This window comes from Narcine bancroftii, chromosome 3 (assembly GCF_036971445.1).
Source record: "Narcine bancroftii isolate sNarBan1 chromosome 3, sNarBan1.hap1, whole genome shotgun sequence".
In the NCBI taxonomy this organism is placed as follows: Eukaryota; Metazoa; Chordata; class Chondrichthyes; order Torpediniformes; family Narcinidae; genus Narcine; species Narcine bancroftii.
Window position 1 is genome coordinate 83256693 of NC_091471.1, and position 21368 is coordinate 83278060.

The following is a 21368-nucleotide window of genomic DNA, read 5'->3' on the forward strand; positions in this document are numbered from 1 at the left end:
GCTTTGAATCATGTGGTTTCGTCAGCACGCACTGTTGTTTTCATTGCTGCTGGTGTCTTTATAGTCACTGCTTTTGTCAAATTTTCTGGATTTTAGCTACAATGTTGTGGTAATTAGTATTTATGAACCTATAGCAACAACTTTTTTTGAGAATGAAGTGGTAATTAAACAAAAAGGAGAATTTTTTTTTAAAAAGCTTCTGCTCAGTTACTAATAATGTAATTCAATGTGGAAAGTTCTTTTTTGTAAATTTTATTTTTCATTTGCATCATTACAAATACAGCATTTATCCATATGGAGAATAATAAAAAAGATGCAACAAGAATACATATTTTCTCTCCCTCCCTCCCCAGAAAAGTAGAAAAGATAGAAGAAAGCCTGCCTGATAATCATATATCCTCTTGATTAGTTAAATTTTAAATTTACATAATGATTTTGAACCTTAATTAATGTGAGTTGGAGTGGGAATGGCGGATTCTATAGATGAAGTCGTAGCAATAAAATCCATATAGAGTTTCCAAACCTTATCAAACTTTTCTGGTTGATTCCCTAAATTATATATTATTTTCTCTAATGGTATACAATTTTGTTATTCTGTTTGCCATTTATTCAACCCCACATTATTGTCTAATTTCCATGTTACAGCTATACATTACTTTGCCATTGCTACACTTTAACACTTCTTACGATAAATATCTAACTTCAAATCAAAAATATGTCCTAATAAAAATATTTTGGGATCTTTCAAAATTTGCATCTTCATAATTCATCCTAATAAAATACTTATATCTTCCCAAAATTTTCCTACTTTTTTACATTGCCAAACTGCATGCAAAAAAGTTCCTTATTCTTTATTACATCTAAAACATTGATCAAAACAATGAATTTATTTCATGTAATTTATATTGAATATAATATAATTGATGTAAAAAATCAAACTGTATCATTTGGTATCTAACATTAATTGTATTAGTTATACAAGCTGGCCAGCTTGTCCTGTTCCAGTCCCAGCTACTGTTGGTCGCTATTACTACTATTACTGTTGTAATACTGTAAAACTGATCTCTGTTTTTCTCTCTCTCTCTCTGTCTGTCTCTTTCTCTGTGTCTCATTCTCTGTGTCTCTTTCTCTGTCTCTCTCTCTCTCTCTCTCTCACACACACACACACACACACACACACACACACACACACACACACACACACACACACACACACACACAGAAAAAGCCTGTTTGAATCTCTCTGGTTGCAAAACAACAGGACCCTCTTAGAACAGCAAGTTCCCCTCCATTGTCACGGCTCTGACAAGTTCTTTCATCTGTTGCCTTTTTGTAAACAACAATCCATTAGTGAAGTCTCTTGGGCACTCTCCAAAGCATTTGCAAAGGCTCTGAGGCCCCAACATGTCTAGCATGAGCAAAGCTCCAGTATTTTAAATAAGATCTGTTTTAAAGTGTTTGTATGTGACCTACACTAACAAATCCTGCCACAATTTATCTCCCAAAAACATGTCTATATTGTCACAATTGTATTAAATTTCAATTTTTAAAAATCCAATATTTTGTTTCTCATCATTTGCTTGATTTTGCAATTCTGTTTCCATCTTTATTTCATTTTCTAAATGATTAACTTCAGACATATAATCTTTTTAACCTCAGCTCTATAACTTATTATTTGTCCTCTTAAATAAGCCTTCATAGAGTCCCAAGCTACAAACTTATTAGTTACAGAATGTTCATTAATGTCTAAAAAAAAATCTGTTGTCTCACAAAAATCTTGCCTTTTCAACAATGCAATATTAAACCTCCATCTATAACTTGTATTTTGCTCTTCCTTCAATAAAATTGACATAACCAAAGGTGAATGATCAGGCCGCTTGCCGCACAATAGGGGGAGGTTCCCCCCTCCCCCAGACTTCTCCCCCCTTCCCCCAGATTTCTCCCCCCCTCCCCCAGACTTCTCCCCCCCCCTCCCCCAGACTTCTCCCCCTCCCCCAGACTTCTCCCCCCCTCCCCCAGACTTCTCCCCCCTCCCCCAGACTTCTCCCCCCTCCCCCAGACTTCTCCCCCTCCCCCAGACTTCTCCCCCTCTCTCCCAGACCTCCCCCTCTCCCTCAGACTTCTCCCCCTCTCCCTCAGACTTCTCCCCCCTCCCCCAGACCTCCCCCTCTCCCTCAGACTTCTCCCCCCCTCCCCCAGACTTCTCCCCCCCTCCCCCAGACTTCTCCCCCCTCCCCCAGACTTCTCCCCCCTCCCCCAGACTTCTCCCCCCTCCCCCAGACTTCTCCCCCCTCCCCCAGACTTCTCCCCCCTCCCCCAGACTTCTCCCCCCTCCCCCAGACTTCTCCCCCCTCCCCCAGACTTCTCCCCCCTCCCCCAGACTTCCCCCCCCTTCCCCCAGACTTCTCCCCCTCCCCCAGACTTCTCCCCCTTCCCCCCTCCCCCAGACTTCTCCCCCCCTCCCCCAGACTTCCCCCCCCCAGACTTCTCCCCCCCTCCCCCAGACTTCTCCCCCCCTTCCCCGCCCCCAGACTTCTCCATCAGCTGCGAAGGTGTTGCGGCGAAGGCCTGAACTCCGCCTCGTCCGCTGTCAGTAATGATCCCCTCGGAGCAGCGCACGTCGCTGGCTCTCTGCCCAGAGGACGACCATTCGGGAGGCCGCGCAATGGAAAGGCGGCTAAGAGCTCGGCTGCAACCCGTCTTCGCACCGCGTCCTGGGGTCGAGATGAGCCTTCGCATCTTGCTCTTGGCGTCCTTGGCACCCAGCATGCGTGGTCAAGGTAAGACCTCAACCGTAAGGCTCCCTCGAACAAAAGCAGCCGCGATAATGCTCGGTCCGCTGGAGACGAGGGGGAGAGTTGAGTGGAGGGACCGACCGCAGCCCAATTGGCGGATCTCCCGAGTTAACGCTGCGCAGATGGAGGAGGATGAGGACGTCGGGGTCATTACCAGTCAATCTCTTTCTTGCCCCAGGCAAAACCTGACCTCGATTCGCACTTCTACCTCCAGCGCTTGCTCTCTTTTGGGGGAGGGGGGCGGGGGTCTCGTGTTTCCAAAAGAAGCCAACTTCACAAGTATTTTAGAAAACGATTGTGCCAAAATTGTGACCTCCGACTTTCGTGGGAATTCCCTACCCCAAATCTCCATCAGAAAATCTCGCAGATCAAAGCTCCTGTAGCTGGCCAGTTGCGCCTTCTGGGGAAGCTGTGACAATGTAACTTCAGTAATACTCTTTCAATATTTCATGCATTCATTTGATTGCTACAGCAAACCCCAGGCAGTATTTGTGCAGCTGACATTTTAGAAATAGCTTGATGACCAGAGTTGACTGACAACAAGAAATTTCTGAAATCAAGATGGCTAAAACTTCCTGATCAATTTGCACATTTTGCAATTGAAAGTGGAAAATACGACGAGTCTAAAATGAAGGTAACAAACTTCAGATTCCTGGGTGTAACATCCCTGACCATCATGTTGATGTAATTATGAAGAAAGCAAGATTTTGCATGTCAACAAAGACTCCTGCAAATTTCTACAGCTCCAGAGTATTCTGGCTCGTTGTTTCACTTCTGTATGTTGCTATCTCAGGGGATCGTAAACTTCGCCCTAGCATCATGAACTTTGGTCTTCCCTCGATTAATGACATCTTTAAGAGGCAGATGCTGCTCTCTTGAGATACTATCATCCAGGACCCCGGCACCCAGGTCATGACATTTTCTCATTGCTGTCATCAGGGGTGAGGTCCAGGAGCCAGAAGATGCACGCTCAATGTTACAAAAACAGCTTCTTCCCTCTACCATCAGATTTCTGAACGGACAATGAACCTATGAACAAAACTTCATTTTTCTTTCTTTGCACTACTTTTTAAAATCTTGTATTTACGTCTTTGTAATTTTGCACCTTGTGGTTCTGCAAAACACAACAAATTTCATGACACCTGTTCATGACAATAAACTTGATTCTGATGCCCCTGGAATTGTTTTGCACAATCTTTTAGCCTGTCTTGATTTGCTGCTGCAGTTTACATAACCCTAATTTTCCTTCAATCCAAAACTCTGATTCAACTCGATGCTACACAAGTGGAGATATATTAACACACTAGCTATGCTAATATCTAAAACTGTATCAGACAGAAGTTAAAATTAATGATTCTATAGCTGGATCCTCAAAGCATTAAGGACAATACAAAGAAGTTCATAATCAGGATGGTGGACAAAAGATTTGATCTAGTTGCCATTGATGAGGCTGACATTGAGAGCTGAGTGTTCTCATTTCTGTCCATTATTATTAAATGTTGAGGAGGTGGTGTTAAATAATGAAGAACAGGATAAAGGCAGTGCAGTGAAAGATTTTGGTGCATGAATTGGCTACCAGAGGCAGAAAGAACAAACAATAAATAACAACATATGAATATGACAGGAGCAAAATGTTTGGGGGACTTTTAATTTTGGCAGGACAAGCCATATTGGCCATATTTTCCTGGAAGATGATTTCACAGATGAATTCAAGATTGTCTGGAACAAGACATCAAGGAACTAAACAGAGAACAGGGTATTTTAGATGTAATATTCCACAATCAGGTAGATCAATTAATAATTTTCTCATCATGTTCTTCTGGAGAAGAGTGATCAGAATATAACATTGTTTTTTTTTGAATATTTTATTTTAAAAGACTCAAGCAAATATATACAAACAATATAAACATAGCCAACTGCTACAAAGAAACACACACACTCCAGGTGTGGGAGGTTAAGCTCTGAGATTTATTGAGGCTGGAAAGGCTCCTTTTATACAGTTGGAGTTTCTGCCGTTTGTTTGATGGGCTGACATCAGCGGCATGAATAACAATAGTGGGCAGGAACATTCTTGCATGTGAATACCCTTCTTTCCCAGCCTGTTATTGATCTGTTAGCTGGGCAGCTTGGCCAGCACCATTTTAGGGCTGCTGGTCTTGTACTGCTCCAGCTTTTACCCCCGCCGGTTCATTGTCCTGGGAATCGCTTTAGCGATCTCTGACCGTGTATGCTGCCACACAATGTGCTGGCCTAATCTCCGCAATTGCGGGCCGCCACATGACACCCCCCCCCCCCCCCAGAACCGGTGTCCCCAAAGTCTTTTGTGGTCTGCCTCGGCGTTGGGGTGTTGGTGTCTCCACGGATTCTGCTGGGTCTGTGTGGACAGGCTTGGTTTACCTTTGGTTTACCACCAATGTCCAGCTCAAAGGTGGCTCCATTGTTCCGGATGACTTGAAAGGGTCCTTCGTATGGCTTCTGTATGGGTGAATGGTGGGGTCCTCTGCGTACAAACACGTACTTGAGTTCTTTGGGGATGTTGGACTTGGCTTGTCTGTGTCTGGAGGGTGGGATCGGAGCCAGGTTACTGACCTTTACGCACAGCCTGTCCAGGAAGTTGGTTGTCTCCTCCTGCTGTCCTTTGCCCTATGGAACAAAATCCTTGGAAACTGTGAGTGGGGCTCTGTTGACGAGTTCAGCGGAGGATGCATGGAGGTCTTCTTTCGGCACTGTTGGGATGCCCAGTAATGTCCATGGTAGCTCGTCCACTCAGTTGGGGCCCTTGAGTCTGGAGATGAGCTTGGTCTTGAGGTGCCTGTGGAAACGCTCCACCATGCTGTTGGCTTGCGGTGGTATGCCATCATATTGTGTAGCTGAGTGCCCCACAGGTTGGCAACGTCGGTCCACAAATTGGTGGTGAACTGTGCACCTCAGTCAGACGTGATGTGCTGAGGCAATCTGAATCTTGCAATCCAGGATGAGAGAAGTGCTTTGGCACAGGACCTGTGTCAGCCAGGGGGATTGCGTCAGGCCACCTGGTGAAACGGTCGACCACTGTGAATAGGTAGCAGAAACCCTGAGAGACTGGCAAGCATATGTTCACGTGTATGTGGTTAAACCTGTATTCTGTTGGCTCAAAAGGACTAAGGACCAGGTCAGGTCCTTGGTGTGTCACTGCACTTTGGCTGTTTCGCACTCCGTACATGCCTTGGCCCACCCAAAGCTAGTGGGTACCAACTTCCTTCTATCTGCTGCTCCAGAACTTCCCCAATCTCTGTTCCTGAGCCATTGACTGTGAGGGCCGTGGGTGCATCTGGTCTGGGGTGGGTCAGGAGTGCAGCTTTGGCTAGGGCTTCCTTGGTTTCCACAAATGCACGTGTGGATTCGTTGTCCTAGGTCAGGTCCTTCTCCTTGCCGGACATCAGGATGAACGCATCACTCGGGCAGCTGCTGGGATAAACCTGTGATAAAAGTTTATCATCCCCACAAACTCCTGCAGATCTTTAGTTGTACTGGGCTTTGGGAAGCTACGGATGGTCTCTACCTTGTTGGGCAGTGGTGTGGCCCCGTCCTTTGTAATCCTGTGGCCCAGGAAGTCAATGGTGTTCAGGCCAAACTGGCATTTGGCCAGGTTGATGATGAGGCCGAACTCCTGCAGAGATTTCAGAGGTGCTGAAGGTGTTCCTGTCAGGTTCTACTTGCCACAAGGAAATCGTCGAGGTAGACAAAAGTGCCATCCAGGTCTCGGCCCACTGTGTCCATCAGTCGCTGGAATGTCTGTGCCACATTTTTGAGCCTGAATGGCATCCTCAGGAACTCGAACAGCCCAAATGGAGTGACGATGGCCGTCTTAGGGATGTCATCAGGATGCACCGCGATCTGGTGATATCCTCGCACGCGGTCTACTTTCGAGAATATTGTTGCCCCATGCAGGTTTGCTGCAAAATCCTGGATTTGTGTCACGGGGTAACGGTCTGGGGTGGTGGCTTTGTTGAGCCAGCGATAGTCGCCACGTGGTCTCCAGCCCCAGTTTCTTTAGGCACCATGTGCAGGAGCGAGGCCCATCGGCTGTCTGACCATCGAATAGCACCAAGCCCATCCAGCTGGAGTAAACGTGCTTCTCGCTCTCTCCGCGAGAGTCCGAACGTCTCAGTTAATAGCTCTTTGAAGGCAGTGTAAGTGCCTTCCGATGGTGGCCTGTGGATAAAGTTGGCCACTCTGTCTGCAGTCTGTGGATCCAGGGCACTGACCACATAGAAGTACTGGGTGGTATCTGCAGTGAAGCCCTGGATTTGGAACTGAGCCTCCGCCTAGCTGAACTGTCCAGAAGGTCGGGAGCTTCAGGCCAACTGCTGCTTCATTCTCCATCGCTAGGTTTAGATTCCTTCTAAACTGTTGGGATCATCAATTTTAGCCAACTGCTACAAAGAAACACACACACTCGCAGTGTGGGAAGTTAAGCTCTGAGATTTATTGAGGCTGGAAAGGCTCCTTTTATAAAGTTGGAATTCCTGCCATTTGTTTGATTGGCTGACATCAGCTGCATGAATAACAATAGTGACAAAGTATTCAAAGGAGCCATTTGCAAGGTGTGTGCTGACCTGATTGGCAGGTGTGGTGACCTCTGACTAGATTCCCACTGGAAGGGTTACGTGAGTGACCCACTCCCATGCTACACTGCTCCTCCCTACCCTTTTCCTCACACTACTCCCAGAGAACCTATTGATCAAAATTGAAATATACTCCTATCCTTTAAGTTGACTGAAGGAATACTGGCAAAAGTTTTGTGTCCAGGATGGAGTATGTATCTTCAGTAGTATTGTTATACGTCCCCATTGTCTGACCTGCCCCACTTTGCAATGAATTCAGTGAAACCAAATATCAAACAGAGCATTTAAAGTGCAAACTGAGATCTTGTTGCTCAATTCAGTGCTGTATTTCTATCCCTGCTTTGAGTTTAGCATCTTGGAAGATTTGTTCGGTCATTATATAATAATTTCTTTGTTTTTTCTGTAAAACAGATTTGGAAGAGAATGATGGTGAGAAGAAACCTACAATTAAAATTACTAATAAGCAATGTGACAGCATTCTTAATGTTTGTTGTTTCAATTTTTACTAGTGGTGTGCTAACAGTACAAATGTACTTTGTAAATGTGCTGAAAAATGTGTATTAAACAAAATTAGACAGACAGTATGGTAACAGGCCATTTTGGCCCACGAGTGGGTGCCCCCTAATTTACAACCAATTAACCTACACCCCTGGTACATTTTGAATGGTGGGAAGAAACCGGAGCCCCTGGGGAAAACCCACACAGACACTGAGAGAACGTACTGTTATGGATTGTTACGGTTATGGAAGAATATGTCTTTAAAGAGATAGATTGTGGGGGGAGGGGGGGTTGTTAGTGTAGGTCTCTTCACAAACAGAGTCAAACAGAGTGACACTTCACAAAATACATCTCATTTAAAATGCAAGAGCTTTGCTGAAGCTGGATGTTTGAGGCCCGTTTGATTTTGCAGAGACAATGGAACTGCTTTGGAAAGAACTTCAAAAGGAGGTGCAAATTGGAACAGAGTCTCGGCTCAAGTACTGATAAGATCTTTCAAAGATTGGGTTTGGAGGCTTGGGAGAATTTTTTGGTTTTTACAAGCAGAGAGAAGGAAAAAAGCAAACAGGATTCTTCTGAGTGTGTGTGTGTGTGAGAGAGAGAGAGAGAGAGAGAATTGAGTTCTACAGTAGCAGTTGAGGCTGCAACATGGCAAGCTGGCAGCTTGTTGAAAAGCCCATTTTGAAGACTGGTTGTGTGTTCTGAATTCAGCCTGTTCAAAAACCCTTGTAGTCCTTACAAGAGGAAATGGCTGGCTAGAGTGTTTCTCCTGAAATAAGGGAATCAAGGAATTCTGTGGTGACCTGAAAGAGGAGATTATTATTTGGAAAACCCATGATGGGGAAATTTTCTTCGGCAGGACCCTGAAGTGACTGATTGGAGGAAATTAGTTTGTGTTTGTGCAATGAGCAGCAAATTTCTCTCTGAAAAATAAAAAAAGAACCTTCCTGAGCAGTAACCATTTAACTTTAAGGACCAGGGCCTGGTGAAGATTCATAAATGTTAAAATCTGTGCACAGTATAAGAATTGCCTGATACCTATGAACTTGGAGAAGTGAATGATTTGACTGTAAAACAAAGAATTTTCCTGAACATATACACATTACATACATGTGCACTTAGAATTAGAAGGGGGTTAAGTTAATAGTAATAAGTTAAAGTTTGATCCTGTTTTTATGTTTAAAGAAAATTAAAAGCAACTTTTGTTTAAGTAACCATTGTCTTGGTAAATTTCTATTGCTGCTGGGTTTTGGAGTCCTCTGGATTCATAACAGTACAAACTCCTTACGAACAGCGCAGGATTTGAACCCTGGTCCCGATTGCTGGCGCTGTAAAGGCGTTGCACTAATTGATAACTGTGCCTCCCTGTATCTTGATGGGAAAATATGCTAAATTGTACTTCAGTGCTTTATGCATTAGTGGTGTTAAATGTAGTCCACAGACTGTGTTCATTATATTAAACATGCAAAACAATTCTCAATTTCCATTTGACGCTCCCAGTAAAAGATATTGATGCAGAATGAAAGTTGTATGTATTTTATATGGACATTTCAACCATAAACAGTCAACCAAGATGGTTTATCAGCATATAACCCCCTTCAAAATATTTGCAGATATTCCATGTCATGAATTGTAAGCAACAATTTTTTACATAGCAAAAACTTTCAAAATATAGCATAAGAATATAATTATAATTTGACACAAGAAGGTACTTTGATAAACCACAGCTTGATTAATGTGGTCGCTTTTAAAGTTCATTACAAAGCACTAAACAGAGTGAGACTGCATAAGGAAGGAGTTGTGAAGCTTAGGGGTTTGGAAACTGAAGGACGATCAGTAATGATGGAATATTTAAATTGATGCAATGTATGATTTTGGCATATGGATTGTTTTCCTTTTGATGTCCATCGACCTCGGTTCTAATTCCTTGGTTTGGCTTGTGGTTTTAGTTACTTTATGAAAAATTACAACTTCATTAGACCGAGCCTTTGCACATACAAATTGGCTCTCCCTGATCTGGTTAACTTTCTCCACTGATGGGAACACCATGTGACAACTGTGTGATGGATGATGTAAGGTTCAGGAGGTGATAAATTAGGGGGGCGTGGCAAGATGGCGTAGGGAACAGACGTGCCTTCCAGACCTCTCCTGACTCTGATTTATTGTTTTGTCTTTAAGTGCCCATTAAAGTTTTTTTAAAAGTTTATAAATAATAAGAGGTGTTGGATTAGTGCCTAATGGTTTATATGCCAAAAAAAAGTAAAAGAAAACATCAACAGACTGTTAAAAAACTACATTTTCTGAAATTATCTGAGCCTACTTGTTTACAAGAAGCCAGGACTCAGCGTAGAATGGATCCAGAGGAAGACGTACAGAGTTCGGCATTGAAATTCCGTTTTATGCCGGTGAGGCTCTTTGAAGGTCGCATTCAACAGCTTTCAGACCAAAGAGCTGGACAGGTGCCAGTATTTCACACAACGGCCACTGTGAGTGCTGTTACTCAGACTTTGACAGTTGAATCAGCTGGGGCGCCACCAGCTGGAGAGTTCAAGAGCTGTCACTCGACTGCTCCAGTGGTGGCGCTACAAAATGCATCTTCAATTACAACGGTTTTTCCAGACATCGATTCAGTGAAGATGATTAAAGAGATTTGGCTTAAAGATAACTGATCTTCAGAGGGATTTTTATACGAAGTCAAACTGCTAGAAAAGATACTAAATTAAGGGAAGGGACAGAAGATCCCGTGGTCTCTAAGGAACAGCAAGACCCCATTATGCCTGAATCTACTTCTGTTGAAATGTCTGTTAAGGATCTTGAAGATAAGATATATTCTGTATCGATTCACTTAGCTAATTTTGTGAACCTGTTTATTTCCAAGATTAATGCGATGACGGAAGTCATTAATGGAGCTTTTAAGCTTGAAACCATTGAAAGATTTGAAATGTGTGATCAAGGTTTAGTCGATGCACAGGATCAATTGCAAGATGAAAATAGAATAATTGAAACATTGCAGATCCAAAATAAAAATTTAGCAAAAAAGGTTGATTATTTGGAGAATCAATCTAGACGGAACAACGTGAAAATTGTTGGTTTGCCAGAAGGCATAGAAGGACCAGATCCAAGAAAATTTTTTACTGAATGGATTCCATGAGTGTTAGGACAGGATAAATTCCCTGAAGGTTTAATACTGGAACGTGCTTACAGAGTTTTAAGAAGAAAATCTTTTTCCGGACAGAATCCAAGATCTGTTTTGATCCGTTGTTTAAACTATTGTGACAGAGAGACAATTTTACGCACGGCTATTAGAAATGCCCAGCAAAATAGATCTCCTTTGATGGTTCAGAATAATCCTGTTTTCTTCTATCAAGATTTGAGTCAAGAAATTATGTTTCAACTACGCGAATTTAATTCTGTGAAAGAACGGTTGTGGAAAAAAAGACATAAGGCAACATTCAGGTATTCTGCAGTACTGAAGATTTTTTAGGATGGAAATTAGCCAAAGTTCTTTGACAATCCTAAAGAGGTTATGGACTTTGCTCAGTCTCTACCAATCATGCAGTTTCAGGAACGATGTAGTCCTTCAAGGTCTCCAAAGAGAGTAGAGATGTAAGGTGGGATCCAGATTTTTAAAAGAAATGGAAGCAATGGTGACCGAAGTGGTAACGTTGATTTAAAAAAATAAATCTTTTATCTTTTTTTTGAGAAGAGTTTAAATAGTTTAAATAATGATGATAGTTTAATGAAATGGGAGTTGGGAGAGGGAACTGGGTGGGCACTAGTTTCCAGAAGTCATAAGCTACTTGTGAGTTATCTCACACCCAATATTTTGGGGGAGTTACCGCTTTGGGCGGTTTAAACAGGAGGAGGTAGTTGTGACCTCCGACCTGTTTTTTTTCTCTTTATAATTTTTGGGTTAAGAAGTGAAGGTTTATTTTTTTAAATAATTTTTTTTTAACTCTTTGTTTTCTGATTGTAATTGAGAGGGAATTAGGAGGTTTTTTTTCTCTCCTTTTTTTTCTCTTTTTTTGGGGGGGTTTTTTGTTTCTCTTTTTTCTTTTTTAAGAGGATGATGTCACAGAAGATAATAAGTCAAAAATTGAGGATGTTGAATTAGATGAAGAGGAAGATGAGGGGAAAGGTGATAAGAAGAAAAAGAAGAAAATTAAGTACAAATACATTGAGGGAGAAGAGTTTAATAAAATTAAGTTAATTTCGATAGAGAATTTTGAAGATGTTATAAATGAAGAATATGGAGAATTTTATAAGAGTTTGAACTTTTTTTTCTTTTTTTTATATAAGGGGAGGGGAAGGGAATAAAAAGTTTATCTGATTATTTTTCTAAGGGATGTTTTTGTTCTCTCGATGAATTATAAAGGAAACTTGGTATTAATGGAAATTCTGTATTTATGTATTATTAATTATGATTTTTTGTATAACAAATATGTGGTTGATATATGATTTTAATATTTGAACTTAGTTTTAAAATGGATTTCATTTGTTAAATACATGTATTATGTTTGATTTAAATATATGTTTAAGGGTATTATTTTAGTATTGATATTTTTTGTTGTTAAGTTTTATCCTTTTTTTTGTAAGTGGGGTTTTTTCTATTTTATTTACAACATTGTTAATTAATTCTTCACTCTTTATTTTGGGCGGAGGGTTGGACTAATTTTAAATTAGATGATTAATGTTGTGTTATAATTATTGGGGGGGTTAATTTGTGTAGTTTAATGATGTAGTATTCTAATTTTTATTATCTTATTTTTTATTATTTCTTTAAATGTAATTTTTATTTTATTCATGTCATAAAATTTTAAATAAAGTTTTAAAAAAAAGGTGATAAATTAGATTTAGTACTCATGACATATAAAGAAATAATCTTTTGTTTCTCTATTTATGAGGGCAAACAACTCAACTTATCTCCATGTATGTCTTCCACTCCAGGAAATAGTCCAGTCAAATGTGCTTAGCTTGTTTGCACATCCCTTTTTGAGAGCAAAGTGAAAAGCAACTTGCTAATTGGCAAAGTGTTACTGCTTCCGTGTGAGTGGAAGGTTCATGGATCAACACTGCACAAAGCTGATGCCTAAGCTATGCTTATCTTTCTGTGGGATAATTGCTTCAGTCCTACTTAGGACAACTCACAGAATACCAATGACTGCATTGGTGCTGCCTTCTGTGCTCATGCAGAATTAGCATATGAGGAGGGATTGTCAGCTCTTGGACTGTATACGTTGTAGTACAGAAGGATGACGAAGGAACTTGTTGAGGCATTTTGAATTTTGAAAGGCTTAGACAGAATAGATTGGTGACAAGGATTTTTCCCCTGGTTGAGGATTCAATGGCAAGAGGGTGCAACTTCAGGATAAAATGGGATCAATTTAAAACAGATATAGAAAAATTTCTTTAGTCAGAAGTCCGTGCATCTGTGGAACTTGTTGACACAGGCAGCTATGGAAGTAAGGTCATTGGATGTATTTAAGGTAGAAATTGGTGGGTATTTAGTTGGGGTATCAAGGAATATGAGGAGAAAACTATGGAGTTGGGCTGAGTGGAAGGATGGATCAGCTCATGATTAGAATGGCAGAGCAGACCCTGGGTCAATGGGCCTACTTCTGTTCCTATTTCTTGTGAATTTGACAATTTAATTACTTTTGTCAAAAATTTCCACCCTGCCTTCATGAGATCAATCTCTGAATCTTCCTTTTCTAGATTGCTCTCTCAGGAGATAGGCTAGCTATAACCATCCAGTGGAAGGTTGTCAAATCCCGCAGCTATCTCGATTCTTCTGCATCCCACTCAGCTTCTACAATAATTCTAAACTTTACATACAAATGCCTCTGAATCATCTTCCTATTCTCCGAGCCATGGCTTTCCCTCTACCATTGTTAAAAAAACCCTTGACCCACCTCATCCATTTTGTGTGCCCCACCCCCCACCTTGCCCTTTCTCCTCTCTGGCTCTCACCTTCCACACCATCAGTTTTGGTATTCAACAGTTAATTCTTTGCATTTTCCAATACCTTCAAAGAGATTCCACTATCATATGATCAATATTGCTAATAATATTGATGTATTCTATTGTCATGTGTTCATAATAAATGAAATAATTTCCCTTTTAATGACTTTAGGCTTCCTGGTCAGTAACTCTCCTTTTTTCTGCCTCCTTCTGTATTCAAGTACTGGGATTATATTCGCTACCATCCACAGGAACAATTCCAGAATCTGTGGATCTTTCAAAGGTAATAAACTAATTATCCACTGCTTTTAAAACATTAGCACATGGATCATTAGGTCTTTGGGATTTATCAGCATTTAAAGTCATACATTTCCGGAATTTTTGTTTATCTTGTGTCACTGATTTTCTGAGACATTTTTCTTTTCTCTTAAACCGGCTGTTTTGCTGATTGGTTATGGCTCATCAACATAATAAAATCTCTACTGTAGCTAGCTGCTACAAGCTATGACTCTGAGGAGCCTACAGTGCAGGAGAGGTTATAGCTGCATGCAGTTTAGCTCATAAAGAACACGCTGTTCCCAGAAAAAACAACACAAACCCCAGTTGAGTGTAGTTAACACTGAGCTTTTATTGGGCTCACAGCCCTCCTTTTATTCTCAAGATGAGGGGTGATCTGCTTTTCTTGATAGGCCAGTTCGGCTCTTTCAGTTGTGGCTAATTGGAGGGCAGCGCTGCAGGCCTCATGCAGCCTGCTGGATCATCGCATTCATCCTTCATTTTGTGAGGCACCCCGAGGGGGCGCCACACGACTCTCCTCCCCCACCCCCACCCTGATCAGAATGCTGTAATTCTTGGGAGGTTGGCCTTTTTTGCGGGGAGGAAGGTGGTGCGAGTGCCATAAGTTCGTATGTCCGAATTTTTGGCGGCCTTTTGTTGCTGGGTTGTTGTGCTGTTGTGGATGTCAGTTTTGGTTGGGGAAGCACGCTGATTTCTGCCCGTGTCCACTAAGAAATGGCGGCCGGATTGGGAGTCTTGGACATGGAGCCTGTTAAGGTGGCCAGCCAGCACAGCCATTAACGATAGCCAGCTTTTGATGTTTCCCAGGAAAGTGTAGGGGGAGAGACATCGACAGGCTTCTGCACCCCACCACTGATGATAATGACAATATCACTCACCAGGGGTGTCTGTTGTCCTCATGGCTGGTCACTCAGTTGGTTGGCAGTTGGGTCTTTGCTGCCATTGCCTGCCCACATGCTGAAGTGCTAGGTGGCGGCATGCGTAATGGGCGTGGACGTCTTGTGGAGTGCGAAGGCTGTTTTCCTCTCAGCCAGCAGGGGAGTCTGCTTTCTCCACTACCTTTTGTGGCTCAGCAGCTTCAATGACAGCATGTTGATTGAAGAGTCTGCCTCCATCACTGGGTTCAGAGTGCCAATTGGACCGTCAGGGTCACCACTGTAGCTAGCTGCTACAAATAATGGCTCTGCGGAGCCTCTGGTGCAGGAGAGGTTATAGCTGTGTGCAGGTTAGCTCAGAAAGAACACGCTGTTCATAGAAAGAACAACACAAACTCCAGTTGAGTGTAGCTAACACTGAGCTTTATTAGAATCACAGCCCTGCTTTTATTCTCAAGCTGAGAGACGTGGGCAAAACCCCCTCAGCGCTGATTGGTCCATTTGCGATCTGCTTCCCTTGATAGGCCAGTTAGGCTCCTTTAGTTGTGGCCAGTTGGAGGGCAGTGCTGCGGGCCTCGTGCGGCCTGCTGGATCATCGCGTTTGTCCTTCATTTTGTGAGGCCCCCTGAGGTGCCGCCACACGACCACAATTATCACTAATATTTGAACCAACACAGAATTTATAATCATTCAAAGACATTTTCTATCTGAACTTGAAATTTTCACTTGGAGATTGTTTAAAAACAATCTCCAGTTTTTCATTATTAATCGATTGCACACATGAAATTAAATATGAATAACGCTTTGACTAAAGATTTGGTCACCTATTAGATTACCTATTTCTTGGTTAGGGAATTATTTGTTTTTGCCTGATAATTGCTCTGGTGACACAGCTTGAGTGTTTTTAATTGTTAAAGATGCTATAACAATACAAGTTTAAGTACTGTTATCAAAGAAAAAAAAATGGTAATCTTTGAAGCATTTATTTTACTTCTTGAGTCAACTGTTTTCCACATTGCTTCAAAATCTCCTCTGTAGGGAATCATTCAGCATTTAAGAAGATTGTATTTTAAGCACATTGCATTATATTATGTTCGATATTACATTACCTCTGCTTGGAGAAGTGATAAATCCCATTCATCTACTGCTTCCTCACAGACCTCCAATGTTATGAATTTTGAAGCTCTGTTTTGAAAGGTATTGAACCTTTGAATACAATATTCCACACTTATGTTCTCTAAATCCACTTGGTGAACCCTGCAGATGTTTCTTTCTGATATCATTATAAGCCTCATACAATTTTGAGCATTCATATCTATAATGCGAGGATCACAGAGAAGCTTTTTTCCTAATATTTTTCTCTTGTTAATATTTAAGAATTAATTTTTTCCTTGATGTGAGCAAAGAAGCAAATTAGTTGGAAGCTTCAAGAGAAATCAATGATTAATGTACCTTTTTATGAATGCAAGGCCATGTGCTGAGTCTCGTGTGATACTCACCTAATGGCACTTCCTTAATTTTATCCCCATTGCAAATCTGCAACTGGAAGAAGCAGAAAATGTAATAAAAATGGCAGTTCTACCTCTCTCCACAGATGCTACCTGATTGACTAAGTATTTCCAGTAATTTCTGTAATTAAAAATTCTGCAGTTTAGTTAGTCAAACTAGGGTAGGACTTGCATGGTAAATGGCAGAGTCCTGGAAAGTGTTGTAGAACAGGGAGACCTTGGGGTTTAGTTGCATAGTCCCATGAAAGTGGTGGTTTAAGTGAACAAGCTGGTGAAACAGGCATTCGACCTGCTTGACTTTGTTGGACAGGGTATTGAGTACAAAAGTTGGGACATCATGATTCAGCTCTGCAAGACTTTGGTGAGACCACTCAGGAGTTCTGCCTGCAGTTTTGGTTGCCCAATGACATGTATTGGGCCTGGGTTAATTCTCATATCTTCCAGAAATTCTGTTATTTCACTGTATGCTGACTTTCCATTGTCCAATTATCGACTCACACTTCAAGCCAAATGGTGTGGATGCTGGGAACTGGAGTCATTTAGCATGACAAAGGCCCTTCAGCTCATTTCAGATGGGCCAACCGTTTCCATTCTGAGCTAGTTCCATTTTCCCATATCCTTCTGAACCATTCCAATTCATATATCTATCCAAAATCTTTGTGAACATTATAATCTAACCCATTTCTAGTTTCCTCTTGCAGCTCACAGCAGATACAGTGGAAAAGTTAACCTTCAAGTCTCTTAAATTTCTTCTCTCACCTTCAAACTACCCCCCTAAACTCACATACCATTTTAAGTAATCCATAAGTGCTCTGTCATTAGTAAGGGATTGCTTAAGGTGGCATGTGAGTGGGTAGGGAAGGTTGAGAATCACTGCTCTAGACTCAATTGTTACTGAAATATTTTGCTTGATAAAAATTGTCATTGGCCCATTTTCTTTGGAATTATGAAACCATGCACATAACAAGTCAATTAGGTACGATTAAAACCGTGGTTTTCAAACATTTTATTTCACCCACATACCACCTTAAGCAATCTCTTACTAATCACACTTATGGCATAGGGATCACTTAAGGTGGAAATCGAGTTTAGGGGGGCAGTTTGAAAACCACTGCCTTAAACCTGTCACCTCAAGTTCCAGAATATTTTACCCTGGGAAATAGACTGTGGGTATTCGCTTCAATCAGTCCCTTCATGTTTTTTTAAAACTTCTAAGGTCACCCCTCAGCCTCCTATATTCCAGATATTAAACCTGCAACATCCTGGTGAATCTCTTCTGCAACCCTTTCAATTTAATGATGTCAAATCGAGAATGGTGTTCATATCTGTTTTAAGCTTTGCATTAGGTATTATCTCTGAGAGCATTAGTAAACAGGGAAGAGGCAAATTGTACTTAAGTGATTGAATGAATTTGTCTAATGAAAGGAGCATTAAATTGTGAGGAAAGGTGTTCAACGGATTTCTGAGTGAGAATTTTTTGTGTTGGTTGACCTATTCAGGTCATTAAATCTTTTCGAGTGCCTGTGGGTTCTGGCAGACTTGTGTCATTTAAAAGAGGAAAAATTATCAAATCTTAACAGCTTCATGTCTTGCTTATAGACTTGCAAATTGAAAATGTGAAGCTCCAGTTGATTTATTAATGTTGTATGTTTCAGGGGCCACAGAGGCACGTATTGATGTGCAATTGGAAGTGAAAAACTCTACTACACTCCACATTGAATGGGATTCACACCTTTTTTCCATATTTGAATGTGTCCTCCTTATCATTGTGGAAGGAAGGAAGGAAGATGAAATATTCCTATTGCCAAGGTAAATCAATATGCTGCAGGTTAGAAGAAGAGAATAATCAAGCTTTTATACAACCTGTTCTGCTGAAGGGCCATCTCTTTTCAAGGCTATTATCTGAAATGCTGCATATCTCCAGCATTTCCTGTTGTATTGTTTGATGACTTTAAGTTTACAGCTTTTCTCAGTATTATATTTTTATTCATTAAGATATAAATCAGAAAAACCTTAAATTTATGAACAATGTCACCGTGGGTTGGATCAGTGATCTGATGAGGAGTGCAGGAACCTACTGACTCCTCTGTTGATAAGCAGACAGAATCGATTTGGACAGAGGCAACTGGGATGATGGGATCATGGACCACCAATGAGCTGAGTGTTCTGTTCTTCTCTCCAAGCAAATCAGTGATTTCCTTTCCCTTTGCTCTGCCTCTAGGCTGCTGTGCCTAAAATTTTGTCATGATAAGTAGAACAAGCCTGCTTCCCTTGGGCTTCCCCTGAAGCCAGTCCTCAGCAGGCTACGGGGAGATATCATGGGCATGAACCTCAACCATGATTGAACCACTGCCACAATGAGGAACAGCAAATGAGAATAAGCTCTCATGTCAACTGTTAATCTTCCATGTCCCACCACCAAAAAATATTTTACCCCCTTCTGATGGAGATCCATAGTTATGAGGTCTTTGAACTATTATTGTTAACTTTTAGACACTCCAATTTCACATAAACTCATGCATGGCCCAGTTGTGAACTTTTTGATACAGAGTTAAGATCAACTAAGTATTGTAATAACATTTTGTTACACATTTTTTTTGTTGACCTTTATCAAAAGACCTTACATTCCAATTAAAAAAAGACTAATCTGCCATTCAGTTGTTCAGAAATCCCAATGATTTGGCATCTGACTTGCTCATAGAACAATCCAACCCAGGAACCGCCTTGTTAGCCCACATTTCTGTGCTGAACATGATGCTCAAATTCAGCTGAAGCTCCTCTATTTCCTGCATATTCAGGTTTCTTTCTGGAAGCCTTGAAACCGTTACTAAAGTATCTGCTTTCAGTTCTGCTCCTTACAGTTTATTTCACACACCTACCACACTGTGAAGTTTAAAAACTTGCCCCACATATGTCCTTGAAACTGCTCCCCTATCACAAAGCCAACCTTTTCCCTTTCCATATGATGTTTTTATCCTGGGGGAAAAAAAGATTCTGACAGTGTACTCTATCAATGGCTCTCATGATCTTATGAACTTTTATCAGATCTCTTTACTTCCTCTGATACTCCAGGGAAACTTTCCAACTCCCGTTATAGTTATTGTCCTCTAATCTTGGAAAATCTCCCTGTTCCCTCCACATCCTTCCTGTAATGGGATGACCAGATACTCAATGCTTTATGCAGCCGAACTAAAGCTTTACATGACTTTTCAATTCAATGCCTCACCCAGTGAAGGAAGGCAGACCATTCACTTCTTTACTACCTTATCTACGTGGCCACTTTCCAGGATCCATGGACCTGAAACCCATTACCCTTCTGAATATCAATAATTAAAAGAGTCATCAGTGTAAACTGGGGTATGAGAATGTGAGAGGGTGGTACACCTATGCTGGGTGTAAAAGCCATACGCTCATCATGTACCTGCTGTTTTGGCTGTGGGCACTAGCAGTATCCCAGGGTCCATGGGCCTCTTCCCATTCGATGCAAGCAAGCTTATGGAGCAATAGTGTGGCCAGCGCATGCACGGTTGGCTCAGAGGCAGCAGCTTCAGCCAAGGCCAGCATGTCCACCAGTGCACATGTGCCATGGCCTGGGTCGACACATGCGCACTTGGCCCAGGCCCAGCGCTGAATGGCTGCCATGTGGAGCATGGTGCGCATGTGTGCTGTGCTCAGCCTGGCACAAACAGTGGTTGGAACACACGTCAGTTCGGCAGTGTTTAAAAGAAGGTTCTTCAGCCAGCATTGGCAGTCAAAACCTAAAGGCAGGCGAGTTAGGGGGTCTATAATTTCTATTGACCATTTTCACTATTGTTTAATAATCAGTTGAATATCTTTTAAGCTCTGTACTGTTAAGAATAAAGGATTTAAAATATAACTGAATTTGTGTTAGAAATGATTGGAAAGGAATCATGGATAAATGTCTAATTTAACCTCCAAGCAACTTCAAGGAAGTCACTACACTGGGGTCTGCTTTTCCTACAGCCTTGAAACAAACTAGGTTCACTGGAGAACTTATTATATTGTTCCATACATTAAGTGAAATATGGGGGCATTGGGTTATTATATATTAGGATTGATGTCCAATGATCGAGTACCTCTAATGTCTAGAGAAGACCGGACTATTGAAGTTTTACCGTCAATGTTACTAAATTTTATTTCCTTTGGGTAATCACTAGGCGGTTATATCACACTTGTAGCTGAAGTCAATGTCAAACAACTGTATGGATTTCTAGGCTGCAGTCAGTAGATTCCTTGGAAAAGAGGGAAAGGATCAAATGTATGTCCTGGATCTGGAGAAGAATTATGCAAGGTAAATTAATTAAAACAAAATGATTCATGAGTAAGTTAAACTGAAAGGACAAACTACTTGTACTAGTAGCGCAGGTGCTTGGTGTTTCAGACTTCTTTCTAATGAACTTTTGTGTTCCTCTAGCTTGTTGGATTTCACTTATCATTCATGTCAAATGATATTAATCCATTTAACTAAAAAGAGTAAAGGACCGAAAGAGGCAGGATGAATGAGGCATATTAGCAATTTTAAACACAATATTGCATACTGGTATGTGCATTTAGAGAAAGGAAGCCATGGTGTAATCAAAATGTAAATTATTAGTAAAGATTTACAGAAACAGGATTTAAAGTGGCTGCTTTCCAAAGGTTAAAGCATTCTTCATCTGTTTAAATTCCTTGAGATCGCTTGGAATTATGATCCTCACCTGATCTATCCATTTTTGGGGGAGAATGCTCTTACCGCTAATGTAATCAGAAGAGTTAAAGTGGATTTTATTATTATTTATCGGCAGAAGGTGGTGGATTCTCACATGC

At 41.3% G+C, this 21368-nt stretch overlaps 1 protein-coding gene across 3 annotated transcripts in view; it reads left to right on the forward strand.

The window, feature by feature from the left end:
* Positions 1–2563: 2563 nt before the first annotated feature.
* Positions 2564–21368, forward strand: part of LOC138757317 (uncharacterized) — a 111489-nt gene continuing 92684 nt past the window's right edge. The window contains exons 1-2 of one of the 3 annotated variants that reach the window (XM_069924445.1): positions 2564–2780; positions 18197–18350. In XM_069924445.1, coding sequence (XP_069780546.1) covers positions 2597–2780; positions 18197–18350 — 338 coding nt within the window. In that variant the 5' untranslated portion in view covers positions 2564–2596. The remainder of the gene's footprint in view (positions 2781–18196; positions 18351–21368) is intronic. The other 2 variants (XM_069924444.1, XM_069924443.1) reach the window with 2 other exon arrangements.